We start from the raw sequence: 13,239 nt of genomic DNA, 5'->3' as shown, positions 1-13,239 counted from the left end.
CCCCTCCAACACACCCCTCCCAGTGATAAAAATACAGTATATCCCAAGGTGTCCCACAGATGTCCCACCAGTGGCTGTTGTTCTGGTTTTGATTTCGTTATGTTTAAGCGAAAAATCCCTGCTTCACCGTTAGCCATTTGGCCCTCTGCTGTTCATGCTCACCCTCTTCTCCTCCATCTTTGTTATTTTGGTTTTCTGTCTTTTGATGTGTCTGATTTGTTCACCACTGTTTCTGCACATCCTTTGTTTTAGTTTGCTCAGAAGATCGATATCGCTGATGACATTTCTCTAATTCATCATTTAGAATTCATTCAATTAATCAAGAATACAATCACTTAATACAATAAAACGGTTAAAAGTCTAGTGTGAGCTAAAACTCACATGGGAATCCTTGAACTATCTCTTCATTATATAACAGCCAACTGCTATTTCCTACAATTATGTTACTTTCTAAAAACGTACCATTGAAACGCACAGCCTTCATTCACTTTTGGGAGAATCTAGAAATATTTAATAATAAAACATATTCAACATATTACAGATACTAATTGAACGTTCTAATCAAATATTCACCAATCCAATATATCTAGGAGAGGTTTGTGAAGGGGTAGAATGTGGCTGTGTGTCTGTCTGCCAAGGGTCCAGAAACACTAAAATCCAACTCCCCTCCTCCGCCAAGCCGGTCTCTGCCCCGCCCGTCCTAGCTCGGTGTCACCTTGGAAATATCCTCCTTTTTATTTTTCCTTTTACTCTCAGACGTACATAACAAGGACCGTACATCTTGTTATGTCTGAGGTAGTTCCTCCCAGGCCTTGTGCGTTGCTGCAGAAGACCCTCCCCCCTCCTCATATGATGTCACTGGCAGCATTAGGATGATTGCTTTACTTACAGGCTTTTATTGGTTTGTCCTCATGGCGGACAACATGGTTTCACCCCTCGCTTGAATTCGTCCTGCAAAGCAAACAGCGACTGCCTTCCTGCCCAATCCAGATCTGTGTATTCCTCCTCCCCCCGGAAGCGTGTTGAGAATGCAAAAAGTCTAAAAATGTGGTCACGTAAATATAAAATATTTATGTCTTGACTATATAAGACCGTAAAACAATTATTTTACCAAAGATTAGTAACAAGAGTTTATAATGAATTTGCCCTTTTGTATGTTTTCTATTCATATACCCTTCTTATTAGGCTATAACAGTTTAATTTTGGTCATGTTTTCATTGAGCTCTCCTTTACTAACAGACGGCCAACATAGAGTTATTGAGTTTGTACAAGGTGTGTGCAACAATGTTGTTATAATACAAAAACAGGTATCTGATCAAACAAACAATACAGAGAATCCCTTCAAACAATAGAGAAGAAAAAAAAAGATATGCAATACATATCGATACCATATATGACGTAGTATATGACGCAGAATGATGACAACGTGATGCCTCTCTTTCTGGCAGGGGGTGTTGAATTTCTTTGTAAGGCCCGTTGAGATCCTAATAGGCAAATCCTTTGACCGTATAACCGTACTCTCTCTCACCTGGCAAACCCCACTTCCTGGTGGTGTTATGCCTCTGTTTTAACCAAAGTCTTTCAGGAGTGCAGAAGTACAAATGTAAATAAAATACAAATATTAACCATAGTGCATCTCAAAGCCATGGAGACAACCCCTTTTATCAATATCAACCAATCAGACTTGTTCATTGCTTACTCATATAAACAAGGAGGGGACAGTATCATGACTAGGGGGTTTGACTCCCAGTCAAAAGGTTCTGGGGCGGGCCCTCCATTGTCCTCAGTCTACCTGTCAGCATCCTAGAGCAACCAGCCCCAATCCCTACCTGCTCAAAAATGACCTGTCACAAATTCACTGTGAGTCCCTTTGGCTACACTGTGGTGTCCTTTTAACTTAACTAGTAATCACTTAATCCCACCTCTATACGGAAGTACCAAAGAGCATACACATACACATGTACACACACACTGTGGCTTAGGGATTCCCCTCAGTGCTGGGAACAATAGGTCCTTTGACGCGCTGGCAAAGCAAAGCAAACACAGGCGTAGATACTGAGGGTCAGGTGTCGGTGCTGTTGACATTCGCCAGAGACGGCAGGGTAGCAGCCTCCGTCGTCTCCTTCCCTACCGCCTTTAGCGGTCGCTCACGAGCGGGCCCACGGAGCTATGCTGTACCCCGACACAAGGGTCCGAGGGACCCAGAGCGTACCAAACCCCAGTCACCGCCATCGCCGCCGCCGTCGTCGATAGCGACCAGGCAGATGGACCTGTTGGTGGCCTGCCTCCTGAAGCTGACCCGCTGGGCGTTTTCCCCCACTGCAGCGCTGGACGAGCACGACAGCGCGCAGGACGACCACGACAGCGACTACCGCAGCGAGACCAGCAGCAGCGCGCCGCCGCCCCGCTTCCACACCACGGCCCAGCCCAACTCGTCGCTGCACCAGTACCCCGTGAGGCCGGCCAGAGCGGCCCCGAACCAGCACCACCTCAACCAGCAGCAGCAGCAGCAGCTCCATCCCGGGGTGAACCCGCGGGAGCCCTGTGCCGACTCGGTGCACAGCTTCGACATGGAGTACCGGGAGCCAATGGGGAGCAGGTCAGACACACCCCGGCCTTCTTATGAGTCATGATCAGGCCATTGCATTTTGTGCTCGTGTCTATTTGTTGTTTTTCTGTTTTTATTGTTTTTTTTTAATAATAATTCTCATAAAACACAAAGAAGCTCATACACACACACACACACACACACACTATAAATGACAATATACATGAGCAACAACATCTAACTTAAAAGATAAGTCTTCATTAAATTTGGTTTAAGAAAGGTATCAAAGCATACAAATTAATTACAAAAGTTTCCATAGCCAACTGGGGAACACAGAGTACAGTTGATATATATAGCACTTCAAAGTACTTTCTGATTTCCATGACAAAGGACGGTTCAACAAGACCGTTTGGAGCTAAAATAAAGTTAGCATGCGAGATATTCCCAGAAGAGGTGGGTCTTCAGATGTTTCCTGAGGATGTTTAGCGTGGGTTCTCCTTGTATCTGTTGAGACCGGATCACTCTGCTGACGACTCTCTAGTGGCAGGAATAGACCTAATGGTTGCTACCATAAATTTGAATCCTAGATATCTGCGACTATGATGACTTCTATTCAAAGCTGTAGTCTAGTTATGTTCAATGTTATATCGGTTTGAATATTTTATTCATGGTTGTGGATTTGATATTCAAGAGAAATTGGCAGGATGGAGCCCCAAACTTTTGAGCCAGCTTTGTGATTCTAGTCATGTGTGTTATTTTACACATGTTAAAGTTGTCGCTTTGTTTTTCATCATTAGCCTATTCCTCGCTTGTCGGGCGTTAGCCAAGATGGCGTTTACCGTCTGGGTGTTGTTTTGTGGCTCTCAGCTCGGACCCAGCGCATTAACTGTGCCTGTGTGGACAGATGATGATTGATTCGGATAATGTCAAAACAAAACACAGTTGAAGGAGATCAGAAACAACCATTGAAACACCTTTTGCTTCTACTTTCCTCTTCCTGTTGTTCTGGGGTCCTATTGTTTTGGCGAGAATAACCCCATGCTAGTCTGGGTGGCTCTGACCTTGGTGCAACCAACGTCATGGAGGGCACCCCTCCTCTCGGAGTTGTGCCCGTAAAACGTAATCTTATTTTCCGTGACAAAGCATCTCTCTGGTAGGATGTTGTCCTCAGGGTGGTGACATTAGTTGGTTTTCACTGAACCTGCTGCTGCTAAAATTGAAAAAAAAACTGTTGCTCTAGGGATTAGAAAATATCCAAAATGCCAAGTGTACATGCATAAACACATGCACTTTTGTCGTCTACACGTAAACACACTCGCTTGCACATGCAAACACTCTGACAGACTGATGCAAAAAACTTTCACACATTGATTGGTACACATGTATTCTGAAAATGTATTTGTTGAATTTGATGTAAACGAGTGTTTATTTAGTAAACATTGTGCTAACATAGTTAGCTGAGCAACAATACCCAAAGTTCATGTGTTGTGGTTTAATATTTCTATATATTCTTTTAAATAGTTATTTGAATTCAAATTGGATATCTTTGATTCAATGTTGTAATTTGCATGAAATGTTCTGTGTCTTTACTTCTGCATGCACTTACTCTGCTTACTTTGCTTGATTTTGCTTTTTTCTTTCTCATCATTGCCTTTTCATTATTTTCTCTTTTCTTGTCTGCATCCGCCCTTTCCCTTGCTTTCCTTTGCCTTCATCCTTATTATTACCCTTGCCCCAACTGAGACTAGATTGTTAAACCAGAGAGGCAGGGTTAGGATAATCCCGGTTGACTCGGGCACGGGGGTGGACAAATTGCCGAACAAATACAGACGGCAGACAAAGCCTCAGCTAAGGGACTTCCTAGACGACGAGGAAGAGGACACGGTGATCCTCCGCATGGCTCGAGCCTGCGCCGAGTCCCAATGCAGCGCCGTCGATCAAACCGCCCCCATACATAGCGGCGTCCTCCCTCGCCCGGTCGAGGCCCCCTACCCCGAAGGCTACCACACTATCGACCGCCGTCGGCGGCGGAAAAAGTCCCGGGACCCCGAAGGGTTGTTGGCCGTAGACCCAGAGAAGCTCAGAGACACCAGCCCAGACCGGGATGTCCTGCGGCAGAAGAGGGGCGAGCTTGTCATGAAGAAAGTGGCAGAGATCCAGGAGGAGGAGGAGCAGATGACCCCGTGTCTCCGGCCGTACGGGAACGGGCTTCTGTACAAGACCCGGATGTGGGCAAAGAACGAGCTAGAGCACACGTTGGAGAACTACATGGCTTATAAAGAGCAAGAAGCTGCCAGACTTAGGGCAGGGTTCAGCTATGAGGACTTTGAAGGCCCGAACAGACAATGCCCAATGGAAACGGATATGGAAGCCATTGACTATTTGGCAGATGACCTCCAGTTGTCAAACGACAGAGGTCATGGCCTGGACAGGTATTCTTTATCGTTTGGACATCCCGCGGATGCTCCGCATTGCCATCGGGATAAGAGGGCAGGTAAAGGCAAGCTGGGAGGATGGACTCCGGAGGCCCTGCTGTCTCCGTTGGAAGAGCCTGGCGACGAATTTGTGGACCCAATGGATGAGCTGCAATGTCTAGTCGAAACCGTTTCAGAGTACCTCGCAGAAAAAGAGGAAGAAATTAGCAAGTACGGTTCCCTCCCAAGAACGACCAAATCCAGACTGTCGTCGGTCGGAAGCAACCGGACCGACTCCCTTGGAGATGAACCAAACGGCTCACCGAAAGATCTCAAAGCTGAGACTCAAACGCAGGAAAACTCTGAGCAAGGAATTTCAGGTGTTAAAAATGTTGTGAGCTCTTTGTTTAGTTCCATCACAGATAAAGTTAGTACCGGTCCAAAACTGCAGGTACCTGGTTCTGTAGCACCGCAAACTGCTCAGCCCCCACAACCATCTAGTATCTCCAGATTCTTCTCCTTTATTCCAAAGTCAACCAGTGCAGCTCCAGTAGCTATGGTATCTCCAGTAGAAAATTCTCTAGACAAATCTTTGAGTTCTCTTCCTTCTCAAAGTGACGTAAAACCTCACATTAATAACAAGGACAGAAACAATGCTAAAGTCAATTCTCAGAGTGAAATTAGATTGGTTGAGACGGTTCAAGAATTTGCTGATAAACCTCAGCCTGACACGGGGGGGTCTGCTTTTGGGAAATTGAACCCGTTGAAGCTGTTTTCTGGACCTGATGTACCAATGCCAGATGGAAAACAGCCGCCACTGAAGAATGGATTTCAAACCAATGCACATGGGGATGAAAAACATATGAACGTAGGTGAACAGACCAGAGGGGAAGAAAAACACAAAGAGACGATGAAACAAATTGATGGAGAAAGATGGAGGAATGAGAGGCATAACCAAATGCCTTTCAAACAACAACATTCACAAGGATCAGTGCCCGGAAAGTCAACTGTGCAATCCGAACCGGTCAACTCAGCCTTCTTTAGCCTGAAGGCTCTAAGCACATTGTTAACACCTGCAGCACCTATTCCTCCTCAGGGTCCACCACCAGTGGCAGTCTACCCTGTGTTTAGATCAGCAGAAGATGTCAGGACTGTGGAACAGCCATCCACCTCCAGTAGTAGACCTTTCGGTTCTTCTGGAAACGTATCCCATCCCCAAACCCCCAAATCAGAGGGAGGAATCCTGTCAGGTTTCCTCAAGTTTGCATCCAGTGAAGATGTTAGTGCCCGAAACCCAAATCCCCCGACTCCTTTACCATCAGGGATGTCAGATCCTTCAACTAGTACTTCTTCTATTACCGCCCCAACATTGCAACCACAGGGAAATAAAGAGACTGGTTGGTTCTCAACCGTCTTTAACACAAACTCTGCTCTCTCAACCCAGAACATTCCCAGTGGTCAACAGCAGACCCAAATACACCAAATTCCAGCAGGCTCACATCTGATACCCTCCGCGAACCATAAACCATCAGCCACATCTCACAACATGCGACAGCAAGCTCCACCACCACCTGAATCCCAAGGTTTTTTAACTGGTCTTTTTAAAGGAAGCTCCACGGATGACCTGTCTCGTACTGGAACCAATCAGGCCCAGCAAGGGGGACTTCTATCTGGGATTCTTAAGTTTGGATCAACAAATGACATATCTAACAATTCAAACTATCAAGACCCCCTTAGAAATCAACCGCCTAACAATCTCCAGCACGTCCACCAACAATCTCTCCCTCAACAAAACCCCCCAGCCTCAGGAGGCTTTCTCTCAGGTCTACTGAAGTTTTCATCAAATGAAAATGTATCACAAAACCCCAAACCTCCTCAGGGTCCACCACCGAGGTCTCCTGTTGGTGACCAACAGGCCAAACATCCCTCTCCCCCACAACAAGTACCATTACAACAAGGTGGGCTCTTCTCTGGCTTGTTAAAATTGGGATCATCTGAGAAGGTGACCCCGAGTCCAACAGCTCAGTCTCAGCAGCAACGGAGTGGTGATGCACATTACCAACAGAACGACCATCAACAAGATATTCAAGGTTCAAATCTTCATACTCCTTTGAGGGACAGTCAAACCTTTCTGCAACAAACTAACAAACTGGACTTCACTCGACAACAAACATTTCCAGTACGCACACCCCCATCCAACCAGACTGGTCTGTTATCTGGGCTCTTCAAGTTTGCCTCTGCAGATAATGTTTATGAACAGTCCACATCCACTCAACAAAGGTCCATGGCACAAAGTCGTTCCACCCAGGGCGAACAGATAGCAACAAATAAACCAAAAGATGACATGGCAGCGAGACAACATCAACCTAGTAGAACCTCTTCTGCACAGCGACAGGCAGAACAGCAGATTAACCCCCTCCAAGATAGTGAGAATGTTCAGACACAACAAGGGACTACAAGTCAGCCTGGAATACTCTCGGGTATGTTTATCAAGTTGAATAAAGCAACTGAAAACGTTGACGTCATCGGGCAGGGATCAGCGGGGCTGCAGCCAAGATCGAGAATGAACCTTTTGTCAAGACAGTCCACAATTCAAACTCAGGGACCCTCCCTTGATACCGATCCGTCTCTTCAACAACATATGGTGGAGCAAGACAATTATCCTGCACAGCCTGCTAAACAGCAAGGATTTCTATCAGCGATTTTCAACAAAATTGAATCGAGGGAATCTTCACAACTTAATCAAGCAGAAATAGCAGCTCATGGTTCAGAGAAAAATATTGAAAGATACTCTTCTGGAGTGCTTCCAGAAATAAATAAACTTGCAACAAATACCGTTTATTCTGAAAAAGATGACAGACAGAGCAATGCATTTTATTCCAACCAAAGCAGACATGCTTTGGTTAGAGCCCCTGTTTCAATTGACAGAGAGAGTCTGGACCTAAGGACCTCAGCCACTTTTTCTAGATCTCCTCAGGGTCGAGAAACATACTCCTCAGTCAGCACAGGGAATTTAGCACAGCTTTCATACTATCCAGGATCCCTTCCTTATGATCAGGCAATGGCGTACAGCACCGGTAATATCCCCTGCCTTTCACAGTGCTACTCAAATCCCGCTCTCGTACCAATAGAGCAATGCATCAGGGGAAGCAGTTCATCTTTGTATGAAGGTCAGCTGTCACCGTATGCAATAAGCCCCACTTATGATGATGAAAATCATTGGATCCAGCAGTCTGCTCTTTGGCAGCAGTTTCAGAGTGAGTCCCAGAATTATCAACATGTCCCAGACCAAGTTAATGGACAGTGGAGGCAAAGGGAATCATTACAGAACCTCTCTCTCCTTTGTAACCCCTCCAATATGAACCAGCTTAATGCAGCTCAACTGCAACCAAGCCAAGGAGTTAATTTCCAACCAGAGCACCATGAGCTTCATCAATTCCAAGGGAGCCAAGTTTTCAATAATGACCCATATGGCAAAAATAAACCATGGAACAGCTATGATGACTTACAATATGCAAACAGGGAGGAGAGTGCATTAAACTTAACTACAAGACAGGGTAATGCCAAACTTGGGAAATGGCACTCATTTAATAATGATAGCTCTTACAGTCTTAGTGGAGTTTCATACCATGAAGGTTTTTACGAGGAGACCCCACCAGGCCTATCTTACTCTGCAAATTGGCAATATGGAACCAATGGTTTCCACAATGTCCCGGCTAACGGAGTGATTCATCAGAGCCAATATAATTCAAATAAAACCGACTCAAGTTTCCCTCCACGTTCCTACAGTGAGATTGAGGACCCCGCGTATCTTGAAGATATCGAGTGGTACCAGCAATGGCTTGCATTGTTGGAGCAAGGCATGTGGTGGCCAGCAGAGGAAGGTGATTGTGGCTACTTCGTTTACACCGACCATGAATACATCTACACCTTGCTCACCGATGCAGCCGGTGAGTTTGTCTACGCCTGCGCCCCTGAAGGAAAGCCTTTGGAAGGTGTGCAGCCAGTGGAGGGTTTTCCTAGTGCTTGGTTGGACAATGAACAGGTGTCAGTGTGTGGTTTTAAAGTTCCCCTGTACAATGAAGACGAGCTTCTCTGGTTACCCGGACAAGACCAGAATCATTCCCAGCTTCTGAATGCACCAGTAGATTTATCAGCTGTATATAAAAAGGGAAACCAGATCATGAATTTGAACCTTGAACGTTTCTCGGAAATGTTTGAAAATTCATTTGCGCCGCAGGGAGAGCTCAGTGGAGACCTGGCGTCGTACAGCTTGAACAAAGTCAGGATGGATCCCAAACAGGCGAGATACATTAATCAGGACCCCTACACACAAGTCATGGACCTCTCCTGTCAAAATAAACAGTACTCAGGGCCTTGTTGGAACAATCAAGAAACAAAGAGTCTTCTTGCCCAAAAGGTTGCTGTTTCACTTAGCTCTACCCCTACAGCATGTCCAAATCAGCAGTTCCCTAACAACTGTTATCAACCTGGCCAACGGCGACGGTCATCTGGTGCTGTGACTGTGAAGCACATAAAAGATACATCAGAGGAGGAATGGAGGAAGAGAGTTACCCCCGGAGAACAACAGCCTAACCGTGGACACATAACCTCTCTCATATCATCCTTTGTGACAAAGTCATCTCAGCCAGACTCTAGCATTGTCTCCCAAGAGCAGCAAGGAACAGCAAAATCGAAATCCACTGAACAGCCTAAAAGCATTATATCTTTGGGTCTGCAGAGCCTTAGGTCAAAGATAGTTAGAGATGATTCTACTACCCCTGTGGCACAACCACAAAGTGCCGAACAAAAATCGGAGATCACATCCACCCGTCGCGCAAGAATGTTGCCCACATCTCCAACAGCTAGTCAAATTAGTCCAACTCAAGAACCTTCCCAGACTACTGCACAGAAACCTAGACTTGCACGACAGTCCACAATGTCACAGCAAGAATCCCCAGTGGTTCAACAACCGGTCTCTGGACCATTTGGCTCTAGGGATTCCCTAAACCAATCTGGACAACTGACACAGACGCAACCAAAGCCAGCTGAAGAAATCAAAGTAGAGAAACCAAAGGAACAACCACAAGCAGGATTTATGAGCATGTTCAAGACTGCAGTAGGAATAGAAGAACCCAAACCAGAGCCCCCTGATCAGCAGAATAAAATTGGTTACACTGGTACCTTGCCTGCCACAGCTAACAAAGAGGCGACAGGAGTATCAAATCTGTTTGGATCCTTAGGCAGCCTTTTTGGTTCTGACACCTCATCAACTCCGCAACCCCAACCAAAACACACTGTACCGGAGAGTTCTTTGACAACGGCATCTAGACCGAAGGGTTTACAGCGACAACAGACAATGGATCAGAGTTCATCCTCTCGGTCAACTCCGAATCAGCAACCAATCAAAAGTGTGTCACAAGTATTTACTTCTAATTCTGCCCAAGGTCCCGGGCCAGGCAGATCCCAAACAATGCCACCAACAGGACAGACCAAACAAGAACCAGTACCCAAATCAACTGGTGGACTGTTTGGATTTTCCATTGGCGAAATGCTGTCAGGAACATCTCCAGCTGCTCAAGCTGGTCCGTCACCTGCAGCAGTTGCAGCTCCAGAGGCTCCACAAGAAGAATCAATTGGTAAAAGCTTCTTATCCTTATTTACTGGCCCAAGTCCTGCACAACCTGCTTCTAAAACTGGGCCTGTATCACAAGCACCTTCACCAAATGAAGCTTCACGGTCTGCTTCACGTGCTGCTCCTCAAGCTACTCCCCAATCTACTCCCCAAGCTGCTCCTCAAGCTACTCTCCAATCTACTCCCCAAGCTGCTCCTCAAGCTACTCTCCAATCTACTCCCCAAGCTACTCCCCAAGCAAATCAAGAAGAATCACTCGGCAAAAGTATATTATCAATGTTTAGTGGTCCAAGTTCCGCCCAGGCTGCGCCGTCAGCTACAACACCCGCTGCAGGCACTAGTCCCCAAGTACCTCCGCAAGAATCTTTTGGTAAAAGTTTAATGTCAATGTTTGGAAACCAAAGTCCCATCCCGGCCCCAGCTCAAACCAAGCCTAGTGCTGAACTGCCATCCCAAGGGACCGCTCTGCCCAAGGAGCCGGCCAGTACAGGATTTCAATCCATGTTCAGTGGTCCCCAAACACAGACTGGTTCTATACTTGGAGGGATTCTGCCAGGTGCCTCTGGTTCAAGTGAATCACCAGCAAAGGGATTGCTATCAATGTTTAGTGAGCAACCTCAAACATCACATACTCCACCTCGGAAACAATCCACATCTCAATCACAAAGTGAAACACAAGGTGTACAACAGCCACAACCACAGGGGCAGCAAGCCAATTCTGTCCTTGGGGGACTTTTTGGTGGCTTGTCGACTTCCAATGAAAGTCCAGCGAAAAGTTTATTCTCAATGTTTGGTGGTCCTAGTCCGGCCAAACCTCCAGCACCTGGAAGCACTGGTACTTCAACTCCGGGAGCAGGCCTAATGTCAATGTTTACGTCTACTTTACAACAAACTCCCTCACAAGTATCAGAGGTGCCAACCACCAGTGATACACTGGGTAAAATTTCAACTTCAAATGAGCCTGGTCTTGCATCAGTGGAGACACAAGTAACACCGTTAATTGACTCTACTGGGAAGCAAATTGCTTCTGCCAATGGGACCACAATTAAGGGGGAATCAACCCCAGAACCCACACCTCAGGATGGGGTTCCTGATAAACCACCAACTTCCTCAGAATTAAATTCCATGCTCAGCAGCTCAAGTCCACAGGCAACACATGTGCAAGCTGGATCTGGCATTGATGTTCCAAAAGCACCACCATCGCCTGCAAGCGAGACACCTAGACCACCAGCCTCAAACGAACCCGCTAAAGGTCTGTTGTCCATGTTTGGAGGACCTGCTCCTCAAGCAACCACTCCCCAAACTGGGGGGTCTTTATTCGGGGGTATGTTTGGAGGCTCCGGTCCACAGGCAGCCACTCCACAAACCGCTGGGTCTTTGCTTGGAGGTTTGTTTGGGGGAAGTGTTCCAGCTGCTTCCGGTGCTCAAACTGGAGGATCTGTACTTGGTGGGATGTTTGGAGGCACCGCCGCCTCCACTGCCACACCACAACCACAGACTGGTGGATCCATATTGGGCGGAATGTTTGGCGGAGCTACCTCCCAAACAACAGCTCCCCAAACGGCAGGTTCATTACTTGGGAGTATGTTTGGGGGTTTGACTTCCCAGCCGGCTCCTCCTGGAGCTCCCTCTGCACCTGGGGATACCCCTGTTAAAGGCTTGCTGTCAATGTTTGGAGGACCAAGTCCACCTCCCACAGTGACTGAACATCTAAAACCCACTGAGAGCCAAACACCAGATACATCCTCTGTGGGCCAAGAGAAAGACAGTGCACTCAAACAACCTGACACTGAAGCTGCATTGCAGGCAGCAAACTCAGCTAAACCTGAGAGTAACATTGCTCTTGTTCAGGATACTGACAAGCCACCTGAGTTAACCGTTGACGGTCAATCTAAAGATGTACATATTGGTAAAGCAACTGAACAACCAGTCAAGCCAGAGGAGCCAACTAAACCAGAACCAACTGTAGACCTAAGAAGTGAGAATCAATCGCCATCAAAATCCAATGAGGCAACGCCTTTGTCTGAGTCAACCATTCCAGTTGTAGCACAACAAGAGAAGCCCCCAGAGCCAGAAAGATCAATGCTTGATTCTTCAGCTGACACAGTTTCAGGGTTTATGTCCTCCCTTTTCAAACCGGCAACTGCACCAGTTACTCCGCAGCAACAACAACAGCAAAAACCTTCTAGTGTAGGAGGATTACCCCAACCTCCTCAGACTGGGGGATCTTTATTGGGTGGTATTTTTGGAGGAGCCACCAACCAGAACACAACCCCTGGGTCGTTACTTGGAGGTTTATTTGGTGGGACGGCTCCACAGGCTAAGCCTCAAACAACTGGACCTCCGACTGGTGGTTCTATACTAGGGGGGATGTTTGGAGGACCAACTGCCAAACCTGCAGCTCCCCAAGCCGCAGGATCAATGCTGGGTGGGCTCTTCGGAGGCTCCTCTGCACAAACACCAACAGCTGCAGCTGGTGGGTCTCTACTGGGAGGAATGTTCGGAGGGGCGACCGCCCAGACCACAGCGTCCCAGATTGGAGCAGGCCTTGGAGGACTTGGTGGATCCTTATTTGGGGGTGTGGCCCAAGACCCACAAGGACCAAAACCAGCAGAGACCAAGATAACACCGGCTGCTACACC

At 46.9% G+C, this 13,239-nt stretch overlaps 1 protein-coding gene across 2 annotated transcripts in view; it reads left to right on the top strand.

Moving 5' to 3' along the window:
* The window catches only part of unc13bb (unc-13 homolog Bb (C. elegans)), an 82,986-nt gene that overhangs the window by 28,451 nt on the left and 41,296 nt on the right, over nucleotides 1–13,239 (top strand). For both annotated transcript variants that reach the window (XM_079756073.1, XM_079756072.1), the window contains exon 8: nucleotides 2,326–2,599. In XM_079756073.1, the coding sequence (XP_079612199.1) occupies nucleotides 2,326–2,599 (274 nt within the window). The remainder of the gene's footprint in view (nucleotides 1–2,325; nucleotides 2,600–13,239) is intronic.

This window comes from Pollachius pollachius (genome assembly GCF_949987615.1).
Source record: "Pollachius pollachius genome assembly, chromosome: 18".
NCBI lineage: Eukaryota > Metazoa > Chordata > Actinopteri > Gadiformes > Gadidae > Pollachius > Pollachius pollachius.
Note: the sequence above shows the minus strand (reverse complement) of the source record. Positions and strands in the feature narration are given on the sequence as shown.